Here is a 24,657-nt window from a genome sequence, read left to right as displayed (position 1 = left end):
CACAGAATATACACTCACCGGTTTATACACTCACAATGTACACAGAATATACACTCACCGGTTTATACACTCACCGGTTTATACACTCACATTGTACACAGAATATACACTCACCGGTTTATACACTCACAATATACACAGAATATACACTCACCGGTTTATACACTCACAGTGTACACAGAATATACACTCACCGGTTTATACACTCACAATATACACAGAATATACACTCACAATGTACACAGAATATACACTCACCGGTTTATACACTCACATTGTACACAGAATATACACTCACCAGTTTATACACTCACAATATACACAGAATATACACTCACCGGTTTATACACTCACAGTGTACACAGAATATACACTCACCGGTTTATACACTCACCGGTTTATACACTCACAATGTACACAGAATATACACTCACCGGTTTATACACTCACAATGTACACAGAATATACACTCACCGGTTTATACACTCACAATGTACACAGAATATACACCCACCGGTTTATACACTCACCGGTTTATACACTCACAATGTACACAGAATATACACTCACCGGTTTATACACTCACAATGTACACAGAATATACACTCACCGGTTTATACACTCACCGGTTTATACACTCACAATGTACACAGAATATACACTCACCGGTTTATACACTCACAATGTACACAGAATATACACTCACCGGTTTATACACTCACAATGTACACAGAATATACACTCACCGGTTTATACACTAACAATATACACAGTATATACACTCACCGGTTTATACACTCACAATATACACAGAATATACACTCACCGGTTTATACACTCTCCGGTTTATACACTCACAATGTACACAGAATATACACTCACCGGTTTATACACTCACCGGTTTATACACTCACAATGTACACAGAATATACACTCACCGGTTTATACACTCACAATATACACAGAATATACACTCACCGGTTTATACACTCACAATATACACAGTATATACACTCACCGGTTTATACACTCACAATATACACAGAATATACACTCACCGGTTTATACACTCACCGGTTTATACACTCACAATATACACAGAATATACACTCACCGGTTTATACACTCACCGGTTTATACACTCACAATGTACACAGAATATACACTCACCGGTTTATACACTCACAATATACACAGAATATACACTCACCGGTTTATACACTCACAATATACACAGAATATACACTCACCGGTTTATACACTCACCGGTTTATACACTCACAATGTACACAGAATATATACTCACCGGTTTATACACTCACAATATACACAGAATATACACTCACCGGTTTATACACTCACAATATACACAGTATATACACTCACCGGTTTATACACTCACAATATACACAGTATATACACTCACCGGTTTATACACTCACCGGTTTATACACTCACAATATACACAGAATATACACTCACCGGTTTATACACTCACAATATACACAGTATATACACTCACCGGTTTATACACTCACCGGTTTATACACTCACAATATACACAGTATATACACTCACCGGTTTATACACTCACCGGTTTATACACTCACAATATACACAGTATATACACTCACCGGTTTATACACTCACCGGTTTATACACTCACAATATACACAGAATATACACTCACCGGTTTATACACTCACAATATACACAGTATATACACTCACCGGTTTATACACTCACCGGTTTATACACTCACAATATACACAGAATATACACTCACCGGTTTATACACTCACAATATACACAGAATATACACTCACCGGTTTATACACTCACGGGTCACTTTAACAGGAACACCTGTATACCTGTTCATCTCCTGAATGTGCAGGTGTTCCTAATAAAGTGGACAGTGAGTGTAGTTTCAATTGAGTTTATATTTACAGCCGAATTCTGCAATTTTACTCAATTGTTTATGTGCAAATGTTGTTTCTGAGCCAACCAATGTTTTATGAGGCAAGCATATGATTTAATTAACTGCTTTTTGTATAAGTGGTTGCGTACATATGACATTTTTTTAATGCCCAAATGACTGGAAGTGCCTTTTAATCTAAAATATTGCTGCTCTCTGGGTGAATGGGTGAATTGCGTCAGATTTGACATATTTGTCTTCCTCTTCACTTTCTTTCTGCCTGCTCTGTGGACTTCAGAGGCATGTAAGTTCAGCGAAACTAGTTCAGCCACTTCTATTGTTACTACATACATTTGATTCATTTATAGAGACATCTCAATAGGGGTAGAAACATATTGAACTCCCGGTATTGTCTAATTCTTAATATTTGTCTCTCTTTCTCCTGTTTGTGCAGGTGCAGACCCTGAACGAGCAGGAATGGGAGCGCGTGCAGCAGGCCAACGTGTTGGCCAAAGTGGCGTACGCGTTTGAGAGTGACATGGACGTGTCTGATTTGGAGGATGACCGAGAGACGATTTTCAGTTCAGTGGACCTGCTGTCCCCTGCTGGACAGACAGATGCACAAACACTTGCTCTAATGCTGCAAGAGCAGCTTGATGCCATCAACAATGAGATTAGGTACCACCTAAAGTGTGTGTGTGTTTTTCCATGTGTGTGTGTTGAAGTATTATGTGAAGTGGATTTTAGTGATTTTTAGATACATATTACAGACACAGTGCATTCTGCTGCAATATAACAGTACATTGTTAGATGATAGCTGGGGAGCTGAGCATTTAACAGTTAGATTGCACACAAGTACACTATTTTTGTTCCATTACTGTTCTCTTATAACCCCTGTGCAGAGTGTTTCACAAATGTATATCTCTTCAGAATGATTCAGGAGGAGAAGGAGAACACGGCGCTGCGAGCTGAAGAGATCGAGTCGAGAGTCGGGAGCGGTGAAAGTCTCGGCTCCCGGTTCCGCTCCATGAGCTCGATACCGCCCTCATACGGTTCCCCCCACCCCGGCTCAGCACATTCTGGCTCCTCCCCTCCAGGTTCAGGTCACTCCACCCCTCGGCGAGTTCCGAGCAGAGAGATCGACCGCATGGGAGTCATGACCCTGGTAAGTCTTAGCAAAATGTCAGGTCCAAAAGTCTGAGTCTGCTTCTGTGAGCTTCTATTCCATGAGTTATCAAGCATCATTATAATATTTCTCAAATTATTGTTTACTAATTTTAAGCCTAAACAGTGTAGTGTTATTGATCATAACTTATAGCACCTAGAGAAGCATACTGCATCAAAATCAGTGTGTAGGCATGTGCTGGTAATCAGCGTATTCTGATATTCAGCACACACTGTATCGTCACTACCACTACAGTCTGTTTTGGCTTCCTACATAAAAAATCTGGGGCTTTCAGAAGGTAGTGTGGCCTGGAATAAAGTTTATAGCATCACAACGGCACTACGTTCAGAGCTGCTGTTATAGAAAATTAATCAATACCTTCGGACCAGAATCAGAATCCAGAATTCAAAGGCGATGTGGTATATGAGGATCTGATTAAGTTTTAAATAATGGGGTTTTTTGCATCATGGAGATGATGATGTTAGTCTCTGATAACTGATGGAATAACAGTTTTTAATAGGACACTCAGACTTTCGCTGAACCCCTTACTGTGTATTTAGGTTGCTCCATGTCATTTTTTATTTATTTATTTATTTTTTTGTTGCATCCATGTTTACTAATCCATGTTTAGTGGAAATGAAGCGCGTATGCGTTACTGACGTCTCCTGTGTGTATGTCCCAGCAATGCTGCTATGAGCCGTATGTGATCCAGAGCTCACTCTCCCATCAGACCGTAGCTTACTCGCCGTATTTCACCTCTAACACCACTCCTCTGTTTAGCCCTGCTCCCTTCATAGCTCAGGTACCATCACTGCCACTTAGTCTGACCCTCTCACTCTGAGGTTATGCAGATTACTGATAAGTATTTTTCAAAAAAATTACTACTAACAATATATATTGTGACATTTGAAAATATATTGTATTGTTATTATTATCCCTACTTTTTTGTGTTAGTTATGTTAGTTGTTATATTGCTGTTATATAATTGTAGTATTTACATTATTTAGGTGTAAGATTTGAAGAAACAGCAATCATTGTAAATTGAAAACGCCAGCTGACACATGCGCTGACACGGTAGCACACACTAACACCCTCATAAAGGGTGTATTAATGAGCCACACGCTACAGTGTGCTGTGCAGTATCTCTTACAGCAGTCTCCCTCCCTGTTTTTTTTTGGGAGTGGATTTAAAAGGAAATGGGCAATTAGACCTTCGTGATAGCACGCCATTCCGAACGGCTGCTTGCTGCGGAAATGCCGGCTGAGAAAGAAAAGCAAACGCCCTCGGCTGCATGGAACATACTGCAGTTTAAACACAGATTTTGATCCATTTTTAATCTAGTGTCATATTGTACATTGAAGCATTTGTATGTACAAGCTCAGAGTGAGAGATCAGAAAAGTCCATCGCTTTTGGTTTGATGTGATTTCTTCTCTTCTTCCCAGGCATCATGGATAACATCACCTGTGTGATTAGCCTTATAGCTTAAACAAAGAGAACGTGGGATTACTTATGAGGCACATTAAATTGAGTATCAGTTTACTAAAGTTAGCTAGTAAATAAGGTAGTTACTGTTATCATTGTCATTGGGGAAGATCAGCATAGATGGTTAAATAGCTGGCTAGCGTGGTTAGTACTTAGCTACTAAATATTTTCTATACAGTCTAGCAGGTTTAGTGGAATTTAGATGGTGTCCTTAAGAAGGGAATTCCGTGCTTACCACACAAAAAAGTAAAAGTTTATAACATATTGTTGACAGAACTGTGATTTCAGACGAGGAATAACGCATTCTCTATTGATTCATTATTTAAAATTAATGTGATAATTGTGAACAGGCAGGTAGTTATTATAGTAATGATGTCATATCGGCACATGCCGTGTGTGTGTGTGTGTGTGTGTGTGTGTGTGTGTGTGTGTGTGTGTGTGTGTGTGCGTGCTTCTCCATCCTGTGCTTGCAGTGTGTTTTTCAGCTCTGGTTTGTTCTCTCTGGTTGCTGTGCCACTAACTCTTGCTCTTTTTTTCCCCCTTGTTTGCTTCGCATGCTTCCGACAGCCTAGTGATTTGCGGAAGCATCGTAGGAAGGTAAATTATTCGAGCCACGGCTGGGTTTGTCCTCTTTTCTGCATCTTTTTCTCTCATTTTCTCTTTCTTTCTTTCTTTCTTTTTATAAATATTTTTGGCATTGAACTTCTTGCATACAGTCGTGTCTAAGAGTTCACTATACTGAGAACTGTTTTTATTTGATTTGTTATAAAACACTATTTTTTTTCCCCATGAACAGTATTTCATGTCTTATTGTACATACGGAGTCGTACATTTAACACTATGTTAGAATGGTAGGTCATGTGAAGATGCTTAGGTGTAAATAACAGATTCTTGAATAATAAGGCTCATGTGATGAGCTGAGGATTAGTGTTTGATAACAGATGACATTAAGAACAGGGCTCACTCAGGCAGTTCAACCCAGCTGTAGAAATTATTCATTATTAAACTTATTGCATTTTACACTATGATCTTTGTGTTTTAGCTTAGTGTCTGTGTGCCTGTTTAAAAACTGTCTTTTTTTTTTTCTCAACTTTCATTGACTTGTTTTGATGTTTTACGAGTCTAGACTAATTGGCTGGTGTGTGATGTTTGAAATGATTTCTTGCCTACAGCTCACAACCTCAGAAAATGTCTATTACTGTGCCACAATTTACATTCTCTTAAGTCCTGTTATAAAAATGCTTATTTAAAAATTTAAAATGTAAAAAAACTAATTAGATTCTCCTTGGTCATAGATTAATTTTTTATCACTTGACCTATGATTTATATATATAAATCTACTTCTAAAAAATAAAGTACATTTTATCTTTATTACTATAATTTTTTTTTAATTAATATTTTAAAATTGTTTATTAATATGTAAAAATTTTACTTTTTGTTATAAATGAAATCCCTCTAGTGCTTTTTTTTAATTTATTTTTACCAAATTAAATAAAAGGAAATAGTCATTTACAGACCTACATTTTGCTTAATTTTAAAAGTAAAAGAAAATGAACATAAAAAGGAGTTGCTAGACTTCAGAGCTCCAGGATTCCCAAGAGGTGACAGTTAATTGAGTGTGAATTTCAAAGAGTGTAATTTTGGTTTTGCGCAACATTTGAAGTTTTTCTGAAGTTTTACAAGTCTGGTGTAACCGGCTGCTGTGTGCTTGGAAATGTGAAATGACTCCTTGCTTATAACTTAACCTCAGAGTTTATTACTTCAGTGTACTTTGCATAGCCCTTAAAGTCCTGACTTTATATTTTAGCCGCTGACTTTCTTTCTCCAGCGCTAAGCCTGGGCCGGCCGGCGCTCACTTGGGCTTGTGGGTTAATTATAGTTTGTGTTTTGTTTCTGTCGATCAGCCTGCGCAGGACGACAAAGCGTCTATCAGATGTGAGACATCACCTCCGTCTACTCCTCGCTCAACGAGGCTCAATAAAGGAGGGCATGCTGCCAGTCACGAGGACATCCGAGACATCCGAAGGTACGGTAATAATAATGAAAAAGTATTAGTTTGAGGCATGTAGCAAATATAATTGTGCCAAATTTGCGTCATTAGCTCACAACAGACAATAAACAATATCCCTGAAATATAACAACTCTAGGCACTCACATTTTGAGCCCTTGTTAAGTAACGTTCCATTAACCTGGTTCCAGATACCTTATACCAACACCAGGACTATATGTAGATGTTGAATAAATGACATTCCAACTCACAAACCCAGCTGATAATTCTGACTGATGTTTTTCCAAAGCACACATACAAGAAAATAGTTTTCTAGACTATATGGCTGCTTTTACTCTAGTTCTGTCTCAGGCAATCATCTAGTTCACCTATATCGATCTGCCAGAAAGTGTAAATAAGAAGCTTGGAAAGCAAATGAGACATGCTAAACAATGTTTTTGAGGAGAAGACTAAAACCAGAGTGATATAAAACGCTGTATACACAACTCTACAACAAATGTATACACAACAATATGTCAGGAATAAAACACAGCAGCACGTGCTGTGACCTTCCTGTGGTGGAAAACTTACTGACTGTTACAAAACCCTGACACACAAGACTCCTTCCATAAAATGTTAAATAAACAACGAGCTTCACCATATCAACCATTATACATTTTTTTCTTTTGTTAGATAACCAGCTATTCATAAATCTCTTTATTAAAAGACATAGATTATGTGGAGCACGCACAATACAAGTCCCTGTGAATAAGTTGTTACTAGAAACTTATTAAACCTGGTATATTAATATAAACCTGTAGTGTGTATGTAAATTATTTAAATTACAGCCAGAGCCGGTGTCAGGGCTGTGCTGTAGAAAATTATTCAACACATTCTGACCAATCAGATTAGACGATTCTGCAATTCAGCAATGCTGTGATATAAAATCTTCCATGTTGGTCTGTGTGTGGTGTTTTTTTTTTTTTTTTTCTTCCCTTTCTGTTTTCAATCACAAGTATTATAATTGAAATACGCGTGTGTGTGTGTGTGTGTGTTGGCAGTATTTCTGCAATGCAGGACGGACAGGGCAGTAACCCCAGCAGCAGTAACAGTAGTCAGGACTCCCTCAATAAAACCGCCAAGAAGAAAAGCATCAAGTCTTCCATCGGCCGTTTCTTTGGCAAAAAGGAGAAAGGAAGGCCAAGTCTTCCAGGAAAAGACTCCTCCAGCCAAGGTTTAAACTTTTAATCAAACGAACTTTAATTAAATGTAAACAACTCACAGTATTTCAGTGATGTTGCATAATTTAGTCTTGAATTTTGAAAGTCTTGTCACAAATCTTATCTTTCACAAATCATGTGCAGGCCTAATTCTCACCATAAGCATCATAGCGATTCATTTAAATTAAAGAATTGTATATAAATTCTAATTTACACATTGTCGCTCTTAGCCCAGATGTTGTCAATTAGCCAAGACATGTTTGGTGTCTGAACTGTACTTCTTAATATTTTCACTAGCTTTGGTAGTGAAAATTCATGAATACATGCTCCAGTATTTATGTCCTTGTTTCCAATAACATTGTTAAGCTATAACACTGTTACATATTATGTAATTGTTATAGCTATATTGTTACGATGATATTGATCCATGTAATTTCCAGCTTTCTGGTACACTTCCACTGTCAGACTCTGGGAGGCGGGGCCAGGGGCGGAACAGTATTCAATTTATTTATTTATTTTTTTATTTTTTTAAATAATGTTTATAGATTACAGTTAGTCTTACTGCATCCTAAACCATATCAGCAAGTCTGTGTAACATTACAGATGAACTTTGAGGCAGATATTTATAGAAAAGGTTTTTGGGTGAGATAGACATCCTTAGCTACTTCAGACACTTCAGTTTGGAGTAAGGGAGGCATTATGCATTTTTTTTTTTTTTTTTAACACAAATAAGTGCAATTTAAATACAGTTTAAATCCAATAACAATTTACTATGTTCACATGATCCTATTTATTTTACCAGTAGCATTAAAAGTCACTGCTCATGTAACACATATTGGATCTTTAGCTAGGCATGGACTGGAAAATTCATATAGTTTTGATCAGTTGAAGCTAAAGCAGCTCCGAACATGCTTCTTATGTGTTCATTTATTACTGTATTATCATGATAGGAGGTACTCCAGAGGGAGAAGCTTCCCAGGATTCAGTGGGGCTGGGCAAACTCGGAGGCCCTGGTGAAAAGAACAGGAAGCTGCAGAAGAAGTAAGTTCACTACATTTTCGTCACCAGAAATTACTAAATTTAAAAAAATAACCCATTAATATCATATTTACGGGCAGTGAATAGAAAGTAGAAGTTTTATGTTATTACTACTTACATTGATTTTTTTTTTTTTTTAAATGGCAGCATGCTGTATATACATATGAAAATATTTCATTGTTCTATACTTCTGAGCTCTTTAGCAGGTCAACTGAGAATTATATTATATTATCCAGTAAAATTACTGCAATAACATAAAGCACAAGGAATGTAATTATTGGCTCAATATGCAGGAAAGGTTCCGATTTCGGACGCGTCTGTCATCTTTTACTCATCACGCCCATCATTTTTTATGATGTTTATCCATTTTAATGAAAGTGCCTTCGCTTTCATTTTTTTTTTTTTTTTTTTTTTTTTTTAAATTTCATTCTATTGGTATTTTTAAAGCAGCTTTACACTTACACAGTAGCTGTTTTTGCTCATTTGTGTGTGGCTCACCAGGTTTGATTTGCCTTCACGTCACGCTTTAGTTGGCTCATTTTTGTTTTCCCATCTTTCTTATTCCATCTTTTTTTAGTCCAAAAACAGGGTAAGTGGCTTTATTTTGCTTTCGCTTCACCTCTTTTTGCCTTCTGAGTTTTAATAAGTGTTGCAAGCATGAAGAACTGCATGCCAGTCGTGACTTTTTCAACTGCCTGCTCTTTTACTAACTTGAATACACTCAGACATGCATGTAAAATAAATCTTTACAGGGTTTCGAGTTTGAATTTCTTACAAGAAATTGTTAAATGTGTGTTGATGGTGCAAAGGAGAAATGAGGCCATCTGGTGGTTACAGCTGGTATTTGATGACTGATTTATTTATTTTTTATTTTTTTTAATAGATTTTTTTTTTTTCTTTCATTGATCAGTGTCAGTCATGGACTTCTATAAGCATCAGCAGCAGTTCAAAAAGATGACAGTGGCTGGCTTTCTTTATGTATAAAAGTGTGTTTTAGGCTTCATGCCTAAAATTAGGGTTATAAAAGCACTATGATGAACAGGACAGCCAGATAAAATACACCCAAAAACTATAAGCTCCATAAAAATTGTAGTAAATCCCTCCTTATGTCTTCTTCTATTGGGAACAACTCATTTATGGTGCATTATATTAATATGAATTTAGTATAAACATACTCATACCTGACTAGAGTATTATTTCAAGTAACTATAAGAGCGACGTTCTATATATACTGACTAGTCTTTGGGTTTTTTCTTTTTACATTTAGATATTTATGATTTTTAGGAAACCAGCAGTGAAATTTGCCCTGTAGTCTCTAAACCTAGCAGTTATCTGTGCATTATACATTCACATCATGCTGGAATTTCCATGATTATGAATTTTCTACTTGTAAAATCAGGTCCTTGTAGAACTCATAATCACTATTTGATCACTGATTTTTAAGCTGTGACTTGTTATAAACAGTAACAGTTGAAATGAATTATTAATTTATATTATTATTAATGAAATGAATTAATAATAAATTAAAATGAATTATTAATTAAAAAAAAACCAGTTGATTTTTCTTGTTGGAGGAGATGAACAGAATCTGATGTGGTTACTCATAAACCCTAGAAAAGAGAAAACAGAAGCATAATTACAGACAGATTACAGACATTATCAGTTTATAAATCACCACACCATCATCTGCCTTGAGCTGCTCATTGCTCATAATTAATATTTTGTCTAGCAGTATTACTCAGTCTCTGCTTTTATTAGTTATATTTTCTGTATTTGATGCTTAAATAAAAAAAAAAAAAAAAAAAAGTAAATCAGTAATGTAAGTTATAATATGCGGCTCTTACGTTATTATTCATTATAGCAGTTATTATTCATGTTTAACTCTTGAATAGAAAAGATCATACATCATACACAGATTATATAAATTTTTTTATTATATCAAAAACAACCAAACCTGTTTTTTAAACTTTAATCCATATTTTATAAAACCCAAATCAAACATATTGTAGACATTTAATAATTGACGCATTAGTTAGACACGTATTAGACATGTGTACGTACAGTGCCTAGCCCTGAAGAATAAGAAATACAAATCAGAAATATCTTTATCGTTGGTATAGACATTCAGTTATCTAAAGTATTATATTTTACATTTCATCCTGCTGTGTTTTGGGTGCGTTAGAGAGAGAAATGGTTAATATGGTTTTGCTTGTAATGCATGTTCCGTTTCCTTCTTTTCCATTTGTTTTGGAACAGAACTGCCTGTTAAAGCTAAGAAAAATAAATTACTGATAGGTCTTTGGACTATATCTGCTGCATCAGCATGTGCGAATGGGACTTCTGTGTGAGGGTTTTAACTCTGAGGTGCTTTTTATTCACGTGTGTGTGTGTGTGTGTATGTGGGTGGGTGGTTGGGTGCATGCCAGTGTTTTATGCCCATGTGATAATGTCTTTGTGTTTTTAGGCATGAATTGCTGGAAGAAGCCCGTAGGCAGGGGCTTCCTTTCGCCCAGTGGGATGGACCTACTGTAGTTGTCTGGCTGGAGGTACAAAAGCATTTACTCACATTTTCAGTCTTTCTATCTATTCATTGGCTCCTCCAGAGCAACTTACAAGGGAACCTAGAATCCAGACCAAGTGTTTCCCTAAGGGTGGAAAGGTGGAAATGTTAATAAGATTAAAACCAGTAAAATCAAACCTGTAATGCTGATGTTTTGCAGCTGTGGGTGGGAATGCCAGCGTGGTACGTGGCAGCCTGCCGTGCCAACGTGAAGAGCGGAGCCATCATGTCTGCTCTATCAGACACCGAGATCCAAAGAGAGATCGGCATCAGTAACCCACTGCATCGCCTCAAACTGCGCCTCGCCATCCAGGAAATCATGTCATTAACCAGCCCTTCGGCTCCGCCTACTTCCAGAACGGTAACACACACTTTGGCCTTTGGGTGTACATCACTAACTCTGCAAATGCCAAAACCATCCTGTAGTTTTTTTTTTTTTTCTTTTTCTAATTATTTGATTGGCTTATCCAAGATGGCTCTTTTAAGAACTATTTTTCACTACACCAGAACTTTTGGCACCAGAAAACAAACAAAAAATAAAAAACTGCTGCTTTTTTTTTTTTTTTTTTTTTCCTCTTTTTTTGTATCATTGATTAAATTAGCCTTTCGGTCAGTATTTGTGTTGCAGCCAATATAAGCCAGTTATTTGTCCATTAATGGTTTTTATTGTGGCCATTTCAGTCTCAGGTGGGGGGGAAATGCTTCCTGTGTGCTCTGACTCTTCTTCTTAAATGTGCAGTGGAAAAATCTCTACATAGCCTTTTGTAGCACACAAACATAAGGAGCAGAATATATAATTGTCTGTACAAGATTAAACTTGCTATAAATGGTTCTTTGCCATGTCCCAAATGTTCTAGTTAGAGACTCTACAACAGAGAGTTTCTCTTTGAGAGAAGGCTCTAAGTAGAACCTCTTAAGAGGCAAATAATCCTGATCTAGCTAAAAGTGTACAATCAAGCTAGGATGCTTTCCAAAAAAAAAAAAAAAATCACGTCCGAAATCTCTACTTACTTAAGATATCTGTCCTGTTTTGCAATACTTCCATGAACAGAACATTTCCTATTAATGAGTTCATTATTTTGGTAAAGTGTTTTCTGTTGTGCACTTTCACTCTATTTCTGTCCCTCTCTTTCTCTCTCTCTATCCTGACTGGAGCATGACTCTTCTCTTCCTCATGTTGACTAACATACACTAGCAGTGTTTCACTGAGGAGGCAACTGCCTTACTATCCACATCCTTGTAAAGGTAGCTGTTTCATTGGGTCGTATTTTAACTGAACAAAAACTGAACATCATGTTCAGGACCGCTTGTCGCTTGACAGCCAGCGACAAAATGACAGACGAGCATCCATTTTCTATGTGCACGTGCAACACGGAGCCACGATTTCAGTTTCTCAATTGAGCTAACAAACAAATGAACAAACAAACAAAAACCCTGGACAGCTGTCGCTACACACCCGTTAGAAACAAACCACAAGCAATTCAAGCTCCTTGTTGGTTGCCAGTGTAAACATTTAGATTAGATTAGTGTTCTCTTGCCTTAATAGCAGGATGAGCAGAATTCTGTGATTGGCTACACTTAGAAGGATGCACGAGATGTTGCCCTGAAGCAGCTGCCTTCCAAATAAAGCATGTTACCATCTGAACGAAAAAAACACAATAACATTGACACACACACATGAAGATCTGAATGCTTGGTGCTTGAAGAATAACTGTTTCTCTCTGCCTGACTGATTTGTTCTGTTACTCATCCCTCTCTCCACTCGCTCCGTTTTCCTCACTCACGGATTCACTCTTGTGGCGGGTCATGCAATGGGTCATGTGATCGGGGGTGTTTAGTCCACGGGGAATGTGTGGGTTACGCATGAGGAGATGGAGAGCCTGGCAGCTACACCACCCACGGTTAGTGACCTGATCTGGACAAGTTCACCCCTAACCCCTAATACCCTTTATTTATTTATCCTCTTTAATTTATTGCTAAAACCTTCTGTGTCCCTTATTTAATACTCCGTCTGTGGTGTATGTGTTTAAGATAATGTGTTTGTGTAAGTAAGAAATGGTTTGTGTATGAAAGAGACAGAGAGAGGAGAGGTCACTAGCAGATGGTGAGATCGAGAAAGTGTGTGTATGAGTACACAATTCTACTATAGCTCAATTCTATTTAGGTATTGTGTGTGTGTGCGCGTGTGTGTGTGTGCTTGCTTTCACACTAATGCTATGATAACCGCTTTAATGACTCACTAACAGTCCTCTCTGACTTTCCCTCATGCTAACGCTAACCATGCTAACACCAGGAGGATGACGAGGGCAGCTGGGCCCAGGTTCGAATCTCTCTCTTTTGCTTTTTTTTTTCTTCTCAACTTAACCAATAATCACTAATCATGTGAAAATACCAAGACTCACATAGTGGGTTATGAAGTCGTATTATTAGTGATAACCTCCTCAACCTGTTCCTATGAAGGAACTGTGCTAATACTTCATATAGGATATTCGAGAGGATGTTAATCTTACTCGGATGTTGCTAATTCAAGCAGTGAGTTTTAGTGAGTCATGTGGAACTACGGTAAGGAGTCAGCTAGCTTAGCTTCATAGATTTGCTGTGAGTAAATTCACCACTTCATGAGGACATTGTGAAATTGTTGCAGAAGATGGAACGTGGCATCTGATGGAATGCACTAGCACACACACACACACACACACACACACACACACACACACACACACATGTACACACACTCTGTAGCAGTCCACCATAGGGAGTGTTAAGTGCCACTTGCTGAACTGTGTAGCAGACTGTGAAATTACACACACTCCTATATGTGAAGGCTTTTAATTTAGTGATTATACTGATACATACCATTTGGCATGTGAAAAAAAAATTACATGGTGGTAATTAATCAAATCTTTCTGTTATAATAAGAGTTTATGATCAGGTAATACATTTATCTAAATAATGATGCTTTTTAAAGGCATAAAAACATAGGCTTCTAATTTTCAGAAATGAAATCAAACCTTATTTAATCAAAACCAATATTAAATCCTTTTAAGGCAGTCTAAATGCATTTTGTTAAATGGCTTTGAAGTCCTTGTTTCCATATTTTTCCCTCTTGCACTTCTTTGTTTGGAGTGACGGGTCTCTGCAGTGCAAAAGCGTTTCCTGAGTTTGATCTAGAATTTATGTTGGAAGAAAAAGGCGGCTTGAGAGTCTCAGCATTTACATTTTCTTTAAGCTAACAAACTCACTTCACTGCAAGTGTGACCTCTTTTCAGTCCCAACACTGAAACTTCATTATTTAATCATCATCATCATCATCATCAGTTAGGTGCCGGAAATTAGCATAATAAAGTCCACTTGTATCTAGTGCTTATTTTGTATGTGCATGTGCAGACTCTCGCTTATGGAGACATGAACCACGAGTGGATCGGGAACGAGTGGTTGCCCAGCCTGGGTTTGCCTCAGTACCGCAGTTACTTCATGGAGTCGCTAGTGGACGCACGTATGCTGGACCATCTAACCAAGAAAGATCTGCGTGGTCAGCTAAAGATGGTGGACAGCTTCCACAGGTACACCAGAAAACTGTTAAATTAAGTATACTGAGAAGCAATGATCAATTCTGTCCATACATTCATGTCCCAAAAGTCCAAAAACATCTAAATGTATCTGGATGTCATGGTTTCATATGGTCTTCAAGCACATCTTTATTTTATTTGAGGGAAGAAAGTGGTCCAAAGGTCCAGAAAATAAAATATAAAGTAACAGGGTTTGATGGGAAGGGTGCTAGAGCCAACATACTGGAAATGTGTTCAACTGAGCCGTATCACTTAGTCTATATGCTGCAAAAAAAATGTCTGGCTGGACCTGAGTGAGGAAATAGAAATGGGTTTACTTTCTACCCAGCGGTGGAATGTATATGGGGGCTGTATTTTGTTCCTGTTTGGGCAGACCAGCTCTTTGATTTGTTTAATATTTATTTTTCATGTAATAAAAGTGTATAGGCCAATGCTCATGATACACAGATCTATAGATAAGTCAGTTAATCGGTAAATGTCTTTCAGTATGGACATGGACTAGCCTGTTGACTGGACATTAATTTAATAACAATCATATAAATGTCTTGATGCAGTCAGACTTTTAGATCTGACTATATTCCTTTTACAGCTCATCTGTACTGTGTGTGTGTGTTTTTACGTGTTTGTCTTTTATCTAACAGAAACAGTTTCCAGTGTGGGGTGATGTGTTTGAGGAGGCTAAATTATGACCGGAAAGAGCTTGAGAAAAGACGAGAGGAATCCCAGATGGAGGTTAAAGGTCAGTCTGCCAGGACATGCTAAAATCATTGTGACTTTGATAAATAAGTTACTACACATAATATAATACAGTGGTTTTCAAATGTTTTTGGTTGGAGTACCAAAAAATATTATGTGCTAAAATTTTTCCTGGTCTGCAAAGTACCCAGAGTATCTGTAAGTACCCTTATTTGAGAAACACTGATATAATAGAATTATCGCATAGTTGCTGTTAAAGGAGTAAATGTTTTAGTAACTATTATTGGGCAGCCTGGAATCATTTTATGCACAGGACTGCTAGATGCAGTGAATAAACAAAGTGTAAACACTATATGGCCAAAAGTGTGTGTACACCTGACCAGCACACTCGTGTACTTGTTGAACTTCTTAGTCTATAACCATGGGCAATTCTAACAGCCTCCACTCTTCTGGGAAGGCTTTCCATCAGATTTTGGAGCATGGTTGTGGGGATTTGTGTGTATTCAACAACAAGAGCATTAGGTGAGGTCAGGACGGCCTGGCACACAGTCAGCTGTCCAATCCATACCAAAGGTGTTCAGTGGGGTTGAGGTCAGAGCTCTGTGTAGGCCACTCTTCAACAATAACATTAGCAAACCAGGTCTTTGTAAACCTTGCTTTTTGTGCAAGGGCATTGTCATGCTGGAATAGGAAAGGGCCTTCCCCAGTCTCTTGCCACAAAGTTGGAAGCACACAATTGCCTAGAAGGTCTATGTATGCTGTAGCATTAACATTACGTTTCACTGGAACTAAGGGGTCCAGCACAAACCCTGAAAAACAGCCCCAGACCATTATTCCACCTCCACCAATCTTTACTGCTGGCACTATGCTTTTAGGCAAGAAGTGTTCCCCTGGTATCCTGTTATGACCGGATAAGGCCATTATTTCAATGCACTTGTTCCTTGTTCATCCAGTCAAAACAATTTTTTTTTCTTTTTATGTATGCAGATGTTCTAGTGTGGAGTAACGAGCGTTTGATTAAATGGGTGCAGTTTATTGGGTTGAAGGAATATGCACACAACCTGCAGGAGAGTGGTGTGCATGGAGCGCTAGTGGCCCTCGATGAAACATTTGATCACAACACACTCGCCCTGCTGCTGCAGATCCCCACTCAGAGCACACAGGTGGGCATGTAGTTATAAATGAATAAATAAGTAAAAAGGTGGGTAAAAGGAGAATATAGAATAGCATTTCTTCATTTTTTTTAATGTCCAATAGAAAATTGTAATAGGGTCATTATATAAAATTACACATTATTATATAATTACATACAGGCGCAACACAGAAGCATTCTTACTTTTTTCCCCATCCATTGATGCTTGTATTGTTGTGCATATACGTTATATTTTATCACAGTCTGACTGTATTATTAACTTTTTGTTTGTATATCTGTTGTTGTCTCCACTGTAGGCAAGATCACTTCTGGAGCGAGAATACAATAACCTGCTTGCTATGGGAACAGAGCGGAAACTAGAGGAGGTCTGTTCTCTCTCAAACACGCACACAAACATTCAATACTTTACTCACTTTACGTAAAGAAACTTGATTCAATCAGAAAAAAATGAAATGTGCATAAACACAGCCTAATAAAGCAAACCTTCATTCTTCCTATGTGGTTATTGTAGACAATGTAAACTAAAACAAAAAAGAAGCAAAATTATAAGCATTAAATTCAAAAACACAAACAAAACAACTTACAAAAATAGAACCAAAAGAAGCATAAATTACCTTGTGTTGGTATCCTGTGCAACATTTTCCCGAATTCTATTTTAATAGGCAAAACAGAAGCTGGCCATTTGAGCCACTAAGTAAAAGTGCTGTGGGAATAATGTGAATTTAACTCTGTTACACAAAAATGTGCATGTCTGGTTTCTAATAATAACGTGCTCTGCAATAACCGAATCAACTAGGCTGTCCTCTTTCCTAACAGTCTTGCTCAACCACTCTCCTCCTGCCTCTCATCAGCAGGATTATTATGAGTTCACTGGTAAAATGGCATAGTGGAACACACTTTTTTCCCCCCTTCTTCCATACCTGCAGGATGATGATAAGAATTTCAGACGAGCTCCCTCCTGGAGGAAGAAGTTTCGGCCCAAAGATGTCCGTGGCTTCAGCTCCGATACACTGCCCGCTAACTTCAGAGTGACCAACAGCACATCCACTTCACCTGCCATACAGCCAAAGAAACACCAGCTGGACGGTACACACATCTTTAAAAATCATTCCAGAGCACACTCAGCTAATATTATCCAAATACACACCAACAAACACCATCAACCACCAAGATTCTTTACCAAACAGAATCAAACACCAACACTGCCCAAAACACACCATCAGATACCACTGAACACCAACATTCTCTATCAAACAACGACAAGCACTAACATTGCCCAATACACACCAACATACACCGTCAAATACCATCGAACACCAACATTCTCTATCAAACAACAACAAACACTAACATTGCCCAATACACACCAACATACACCATCAAATACCATCGAACACCAACATTCTTTTCCAAAGACCAGCATTGCCTAATACACAGCAACATTTACCATCAAATACCATTAAACACCAGCATTCTCTACTAGACAACAACAAACTGCACCATTGTCCAATACACAGCAACATTTACTATCATAAACCATCAAACACCAGTATTCTTTACCAGACAACAAACGTCAACATTGCCTAATACACACCAACTTTCAGCATCATGCCCTAAAAAATACATTTACTATTGAAAATACACACGTGTTCTTCAACAAAGACATTAACAAACACCCCAACACACTAATGTTGGCCAAAACACATTATTCTGCATCAATCACCAGCATTGTTACATACCAGCGTTCACCTGCACATCTGCATTGTCCAACACACCAGCAAACCCAAGCATGATGGGACATCATACAGGTGTGTGATTGTGTAGTTCTCCCCTTTCACACCAGTTCATTTGGCTTGGTACTTATAAAGCTAACAGGCAGTATTATGTTGATGGTGTGTACTGGGGAATGTTGGACCAGTGTGTTCTGGGCTTTAGAGTGAAATAAGGATCTGTGTGTAGTTCCTTGTGAATTGACATGTATCACTCAGGTGTGCTTACTACTTACAAATGCCTGTTGCATGATTGTCAGTTTGGCTGTGTGTGTATGTGTGTGTGTGTGTGGCAACAGTAGTATTGGCTACACATGATGTAAAATAGGCATTGACGCACTTTCCACTCTGTTCAGGAAGACCATTTAAAAATTTTTCACTTGCAAATAAGAGAGCAGAGCAGTTCAATGAGAGTGTGGCTGAAGAGTAATTAAAGAAAAATAGGCATTTGCATTGCCAAAGTGAATAAAGCCACAGTTATGCAATATAGCTGAACTCAGTCACTACAGTAGCTAATCTCAGGTCAATAGTATCTTGAATCAGGATCTTCAAGTCTGTGTCAGAATGAGGTCAGCGCCCCTCAGTATTAGGAGTTTAGCAGCAGAAGGTGCACTATCTGACAAAGTGTATGTGAACCCCTGACCATCACACCCCATATGCGCTTCTTCCCCAAACTGTTTCCACAAAGTTAGAAGCACACAGTTGTATAGAATGTCTTTGTGTGCTGTAGCTTTACAATTTCCCTTCACTGGAACTAAGGGACCCGAACACGTTTCAGCATGATAATGCCCCTGTGCACAATGCGAGGTTCATGAAGACATGCTTTGCCAAGGTTGGAGCGGAAGAACTCGAGTGGTCTGAACAGAGCCCTGACCTCAATCCCACTGAACACCTTCGGGATGAACTAGAACGCTGATTGCACCCCAGACCTCCTCACCCAACATCAATGCCTGACCTCACTAATGCTCTTGCAGCTCAATGGGCACAAATTCCCACAGCCTTGTTCCTCCCCAGAAGAGTAAAGGTTATTATAACAGCAAAGTGTTATGGATTAGGGATGTTCAAAAGCACATATGGGTGTGATGGTCAGGGGTCCACAAACTGTTGGCCGTATAGAGTAGAGCCTGTCAGTAAATCATATGCTAGGGTTAGAATTGCTTCTTCACCAAACAGTGTGGCTCACTACGGCTCAGCAAGTCTGAACTCAGGACCTGTGTCCTGTGCAGGTGTGTGTGTGTCCCATCCCGTAGCGCTGCCTATGAAAGTAGGACGAATTTCTCTGGAGGTTATTGCATGATAACTATTGATAGGCACCAGCAGTACTACTTGAAATAAAAAAAAAAAACACTGAAATGGCATATCTCCTTAAAATTACATTAAACTTTTACCTTAACATGTGTGTGATGCTGTCATGCATCTCTCTCATAGAGTGAAGTAATAAGCACGGGACACAGAGATTGTTTTTTAAGCTCGCACACCCAAACAAGTGTGATAATATATTAACCTTTAGTGGAAATAAATGGGAACACGTCATCACTTAATGGCTGACCACTCTGCCAAACAGTCAGGTGTGACAATAAGTTAATGTTTAGCGCAAATGCAGACGAGTTTTAGTGCCCAGATGACGTTAAAAAAAAAAATTCCCATGGAGTAATGCATTTCCTGGGGCTGAATGTCAGACGTCATTCTGTGCATGAAAGCACGAAGCGGCTATCTTCTACCCTGTGTAGTGCACAAGCAAAGTAAATAGGAAGCCTTTTGTGATTTGCACTAACTAGAAGATAGCGGATTTTACTGGATCATGGAAGAAATTTAAAATCATATACATTACAGTAGCCAAATAAATTTAAAATTTTTTTTATCTGAAACATAAAATAATTGTTGATCTCCTTTTCAACATTTGAGAATAGACAGAAACTTCGTAGCGTCACTATGCTTCTGAAGATTTTTGTGCCAGTAGAGAAGCAATTCAAGCCGGAAACATTAATCAGGATGATTCTGTGATCAGTGGTCTGCACTATGTTTAGCTACACGTCCATGTCCCGGCTCAGCTTACAGGGGAAGCAGATTCAGCACCGGTACTAAAGTACAGCAGTGCTCAAGTGGCATAGATGCGGGATCATGTGTAATTTGCCGAGACAGAACGAGCCACACCGTCATAAGGTGCAGACTGTTATCTATTCAGGTTTTTTAGCTGAATGAAATTAGTTTTACAAAGAATGCAAAATCTTTAAACTGTGTTAACAATGAGCTGTGTAACAGCTGTAATTGGTATGATAACACTAAATGCGTTCAGTCTCACAAGATTAATAAAATAAGGGTAGTGACATAACATTCCGACAAGCCATCCATCATAGTTCATATGTACAGCAATACCAGAGTGACATCATTGCTCTGAAAGCTCTCTGTGGCGATTAAAAACAATTTATATAGTATTATAACTAATAACTACTCTGTTTTGGTGAAAATCACAGACTAATCCAAGGATGCAGTTCTAACTGTTTTGTGTGTGTGTGTGTGTGTGTGTGTGTGTGTGTGTGTGTGTGTGTGTGTGTCTAACTGCTCGTGCATGTGCTGGCTGGTGCTGCAGGGAGTGTGAGTGGCGTTCAGAGGCTCGACTCTGCTACAATCCGAACGTATTCCTGCTAACCCAAAGCCAGGGTGAGTCAACAACGCTCAGACTCAATCCCACAGTTGCGTGTTAATATCTGTGCTAGACATGGGGCAATACGAAATGTTCATATCATAATAATTGCCTACCCTTTTTCACAGCTTGCGATAATCATTAAATATCTAGGAACACTGGTTGTGTCTCATTCAGAATTCAGCATGTTAGAATGGCTGACAACACAGTCTCACTTTTTCAAGAGTGTAGTATAACACAAGCTGACTAACACTAACACTAGCTAATAAATAAATAAATAAATTCATAAAGTCTGAATTACCAGTTCTTCATATGGCTGTGAAGTAACTTAAAGCAAGCTGCACACACATTAAAATGTAAATCTAAACTAAACCCTGGGGGAATGACAATATGTTTATAAAATTTACACAAGAAAATTGCTATTCATGCAAATCCTGTAATTTGGAAAAGTGTTTGTATCCTACTCGTGCTCCTGAGTGTGTGTAAATCTATGCGTGAGAAAACTAATTAACGTAAACCTCGACTTGTAAGACTTCAAATCATGTAATTTGCATGGATTACTGCAATTTTATATATGGAATATACTGTTGAGTTTAAATTCCTTAATTTTTTTTTTTTATTACGTTTACAGCACTTAGCGGATGTGCTCATCCAGAGCGACTTATAGATGTGCTTCGGCGTCTCTATCAAAAACACATCCTCATGCTAGTTCACTAGGTCATGGACAAAGAGTACCTTCGAGAAAATGTTGTGAAAATCAGTCGTTTTATATTATTGGTATTAATTAAAGAATATGCAAAATAAAGAAAGTGAGCCAACATCAACCTATAAATTAAGACAAATAAAACTAATCATTTAATCATAACAAAAGAAATGCCTTCATATAAATGGAGTCTGCACATAGCCGTAAGCTGTAAACAAATGCTTCAGCTGATGGATGATTCAGTGCTCACATTATTATTAATAATATTACATCTTGTTAAATAATTTTATATAGCGCTTCTGAAACTTTTGGAAATCTGGCGAACATTTTTAGTTTGTTTTTGCATACACAAACATTTACACACAGCTTTAATAAATGAGGCCCAATGATTGGCAAGTGTCTATTTCCCAAAGAGATTTCCTTTCTAACAAGGCAACGTTGTCACGTTACCAAGAAAGTGCAAATTCCTCAGTCCTGAAAACTCTCATTTTGGGGAAAAATATGAATGAACAAATGCTAAATAAAGTCTCCTTCCGGAAATTTGTCAGAGATGCTGTTATAGAAAATGAATCAACACCTTCTGACCAATGAGAATTGAGAATTCATCTGCGCTGTTGTGCAATAAACAATATTAATATGATAATAAAATTAATAATGTATCACAACCCAGGATATAATGTTTGGCAGTTATCATGATATGAAAAGTAATACGGTGATGAACTCTTATTAATACACTAACATGTTGATGCTAATTAAAGAGTCGAATGCTCCAGTGTTCAAGGCAGTAATACGAACGTGTCTCTACCTCTCCTTTTTCTGTCTTTCTCCACTTGTCTGTGTCTCCATTTGTCTCCTCTTGCGCTCATCTGTCTTCCTTTCCTGTCCTCCCTGCTCTTAGTTTATGCTCATTATCTCTATAGGTGAAGTCTCTGAAGACGAGGCGTCCCCTTCAGGCTGGGAGTGTAATGCACAAGAACTCTGAGATCTTGGAGGGTTTATCATGACGTCTCTGCCGTAGAGGACATATTTTAGATTTATGGATTATTCTATTTATGGGACATTTCATTTATTTAGTTATGTTTATGCATCATTTGCCTTTCTCCTCCTCCTTTTTTCATATAATGTTTAACTCTTTCAGGTGTAACGGAATGTATTACAGATCTGAAGTTTGTACATTTCTATCTAATCTAATCTTTTTTTTTTTTTTTTTTATAATCTTCATCTCCTTAATTGTCCATATCTTTGGTTTGTGATGACGAAACCTGAGCTGAATCTGATTTTGTGACTGACGTGATTTTATTTCATCCCCTACTTCTGTTCTTAAAATCCTTTTGGCTGTTGATTTTATGATGTATTATGTGAATATCAGAATTGGTGCATATCTTAGAGCATTTGTTCCACAGACTGTATGGAACTTATTATTATTATTATTAATATTATTATTATTATTTCCCCCCCTGTCTCTTTTCCTCTTTCTCTTGTGTGATACCAAAACATGTGATAAGCCATACACGGTAGCAACGACGAGGGCTACTTTCGGATGCATCTTTCAGCAGTCGCCTTTTCCATATGCTGAATCTCTCCATTCCTTTTCTCCTGCACATGAGACACGCATGAAGGACGTGTGCTTAGGTGTGTATAGGTGTGTGTGTGCGCGTGTGTGTGATGGGTGTGTGTGTGTGTGCATGCTTGTTCTCCGCTGGACCAACCTCACTGTGGCCTAAGCTCTAACTGCAGTGTCCGAAAATGGCGCGATTTGACCCTCCGGCTAAACTCTACATCTGATTAAGCCTTACTTCCTCCCTCTGTTTTTATTTATTCTGCTTCTCCTTGTGTGATCATGGCCTTTTACACTTCTCATGAGTCATATCAAACATAAAGGCTGGACTGTATTATAACTTTAGGGAGTCATATTTTTGACCCAACAAACACTTCAAGTTCGTACCCTTTCTTTTGTCTTTTTTTGTGGTTTTAAGGCTCTTATGCACAATTCCAATCATGTGTTCTTCTCTCCATTGTTAAAAAATCTCTGATCTTGTAACAGAAATGCTGTACAGTCTGAGTACTTATGAACTATTTTTTATCACAGTATTATTTATTGCTTCCTTTCAATAAAAAATACTGATCCCTATTTTCCACTGCCAATAAAAAGACTAAGTCTTTGCTTTAAAAAATACCACTGTGTGAGTCTTTCTTGCACAAGATGTTGGTCTGTACAGTCAGGTGTTCAGTCTTGTAAGGAATAAAGCACATAGCGGTGGGAATGTAGGAATGTAATCCATGATGGGGTGGTTTGATGCGACACACCACGTGAAATGGATTCTATTACTATAACTGCACATCCTGAAGTGTTTTATTCTTTTTAATGCCACAGCGATTTGACAAACATTACATTTTTATTAAAATAACATGTTGGTCTGTACAGAGTGACAAAAGTATGACACGTCTTGCTTTTAAACCATTACGTTTATTGTTGTGGAATGTGTGCAAGGCAAGTCAGTTCCTGTTCTCTTACCAGCTTTTTTCCCCCCCACCCTCTTGAAGTTAATAAGACAACACCCTCTGTCCTGATCACTCTCTCTTGGTGGAAAACTTAAGTTCTGACAGTGGAGGATCCTTCCATAAATGTTAAATCAACATCTACTTATAGAAAAAAATCAACCTTAACATTGATTTTAAATTATTTGTTAAATGACATCACATTTTTAAATTTGTTTATTAGATTTAGATTTTGTGGAGTCTGCTGTTACTGCAC

General features: G+C 37.9%; 1 protein-coding gene across 13 annotated transcripts in view; it reads left to right on the top strand.

The window, feature by feature from the left end:
* ppfia1 (PTPRF interacting protein alpha 1) overlaps positions 1-24,078 on the top strand; it is an 80,093-nt gene extending 56,015 nt beyond the window's left edge. For 2 of the 13 annotated variants that reach the window (XM_053234718.1, XM_053234728.1), the window contains 17 exons: positions 2,370-2,593; positions 2,846-3,080; positions 5,131-5,160; positions 6,468-6,589; positions 7,612-7,784; positions 8,721-8,811; positions 11,273-11,354; positions 11,529-11,729; positions 13,207-13,269; positions 13,662-13,688; positions 14,756-14,931; positions 15,579-15,676; positions 16,621-16,796; positions 17,083-17,151; positions 17,713-17,872; positions 21,146-21,216; positions 22,801-24,078. In XM_053234718.1, the coding sequence (XP_053090693.1) occupies positions 2,370-2,593; positions 2,846-3,080; positions 5,131-5,160; positions 6,468-6,589; positions 7,612-7,784; positions 8,721-8,811; positions 11,273-11,354; positions 11,529-11,729; positions 13,207-13,269; positions 13,662-13,688; positions 14,756-14,931; positions 15,579-15,676; positions 16,621-16,796; positions 17,083-17,151; positions 17,713-17,872; positions 21,146-21,204 (1,986 nt within the window). In that variant the 3' untranslated portion in view covers positions 21,205-21,216; positions 22,801-24,078. The remainder of the gene's footprint in view (positions 1-2,369; positions 2,594-2,845; positions 3,081-5,130; positions 5,161-6,467; positions 6,590-7,611; positions 7,785-8,720; positions 8,812-11,272; positions 11,355-11,528; positions 11,730-13,206; positions 13,270-13,661; positions 13,689-14,755; positions 14,932-15,578; positions 15,677-16,620; positions 16,797-17,082; positions 17,152-17,712; positions 17,873-21,145; positions 21,217-22,800) is intronic. The other 11 variants (XM_034305085.2, XM_053234723.1, XM_053234720.1 and 8 more) reach the window with 8 other exon arrangements.
* Positions 24,079-24,657: the final 579 nt, after the last annotated feature.

Source organism: Pangasianodon hypophthalmus, chromosome 6, assembly GCF_027358585.1.
Source record: "Pangasianodon hypophthalmus isolate fPanHyp1 chromosome 6, fPanHyp1.pri, whole genome shotgun sequence".
NCBI lineage: Eukaryota > Metazoa > Chordata > Actinopteri > Siluriformes > Pangasiidae > Pangasianodon > Pangasianodon hypophthalmus.
The sequence above is the reverse complement of the archived record's forward strand: the minus strand, read 5'-3'. Positions and strand labels throughout refer to the sequence as shown.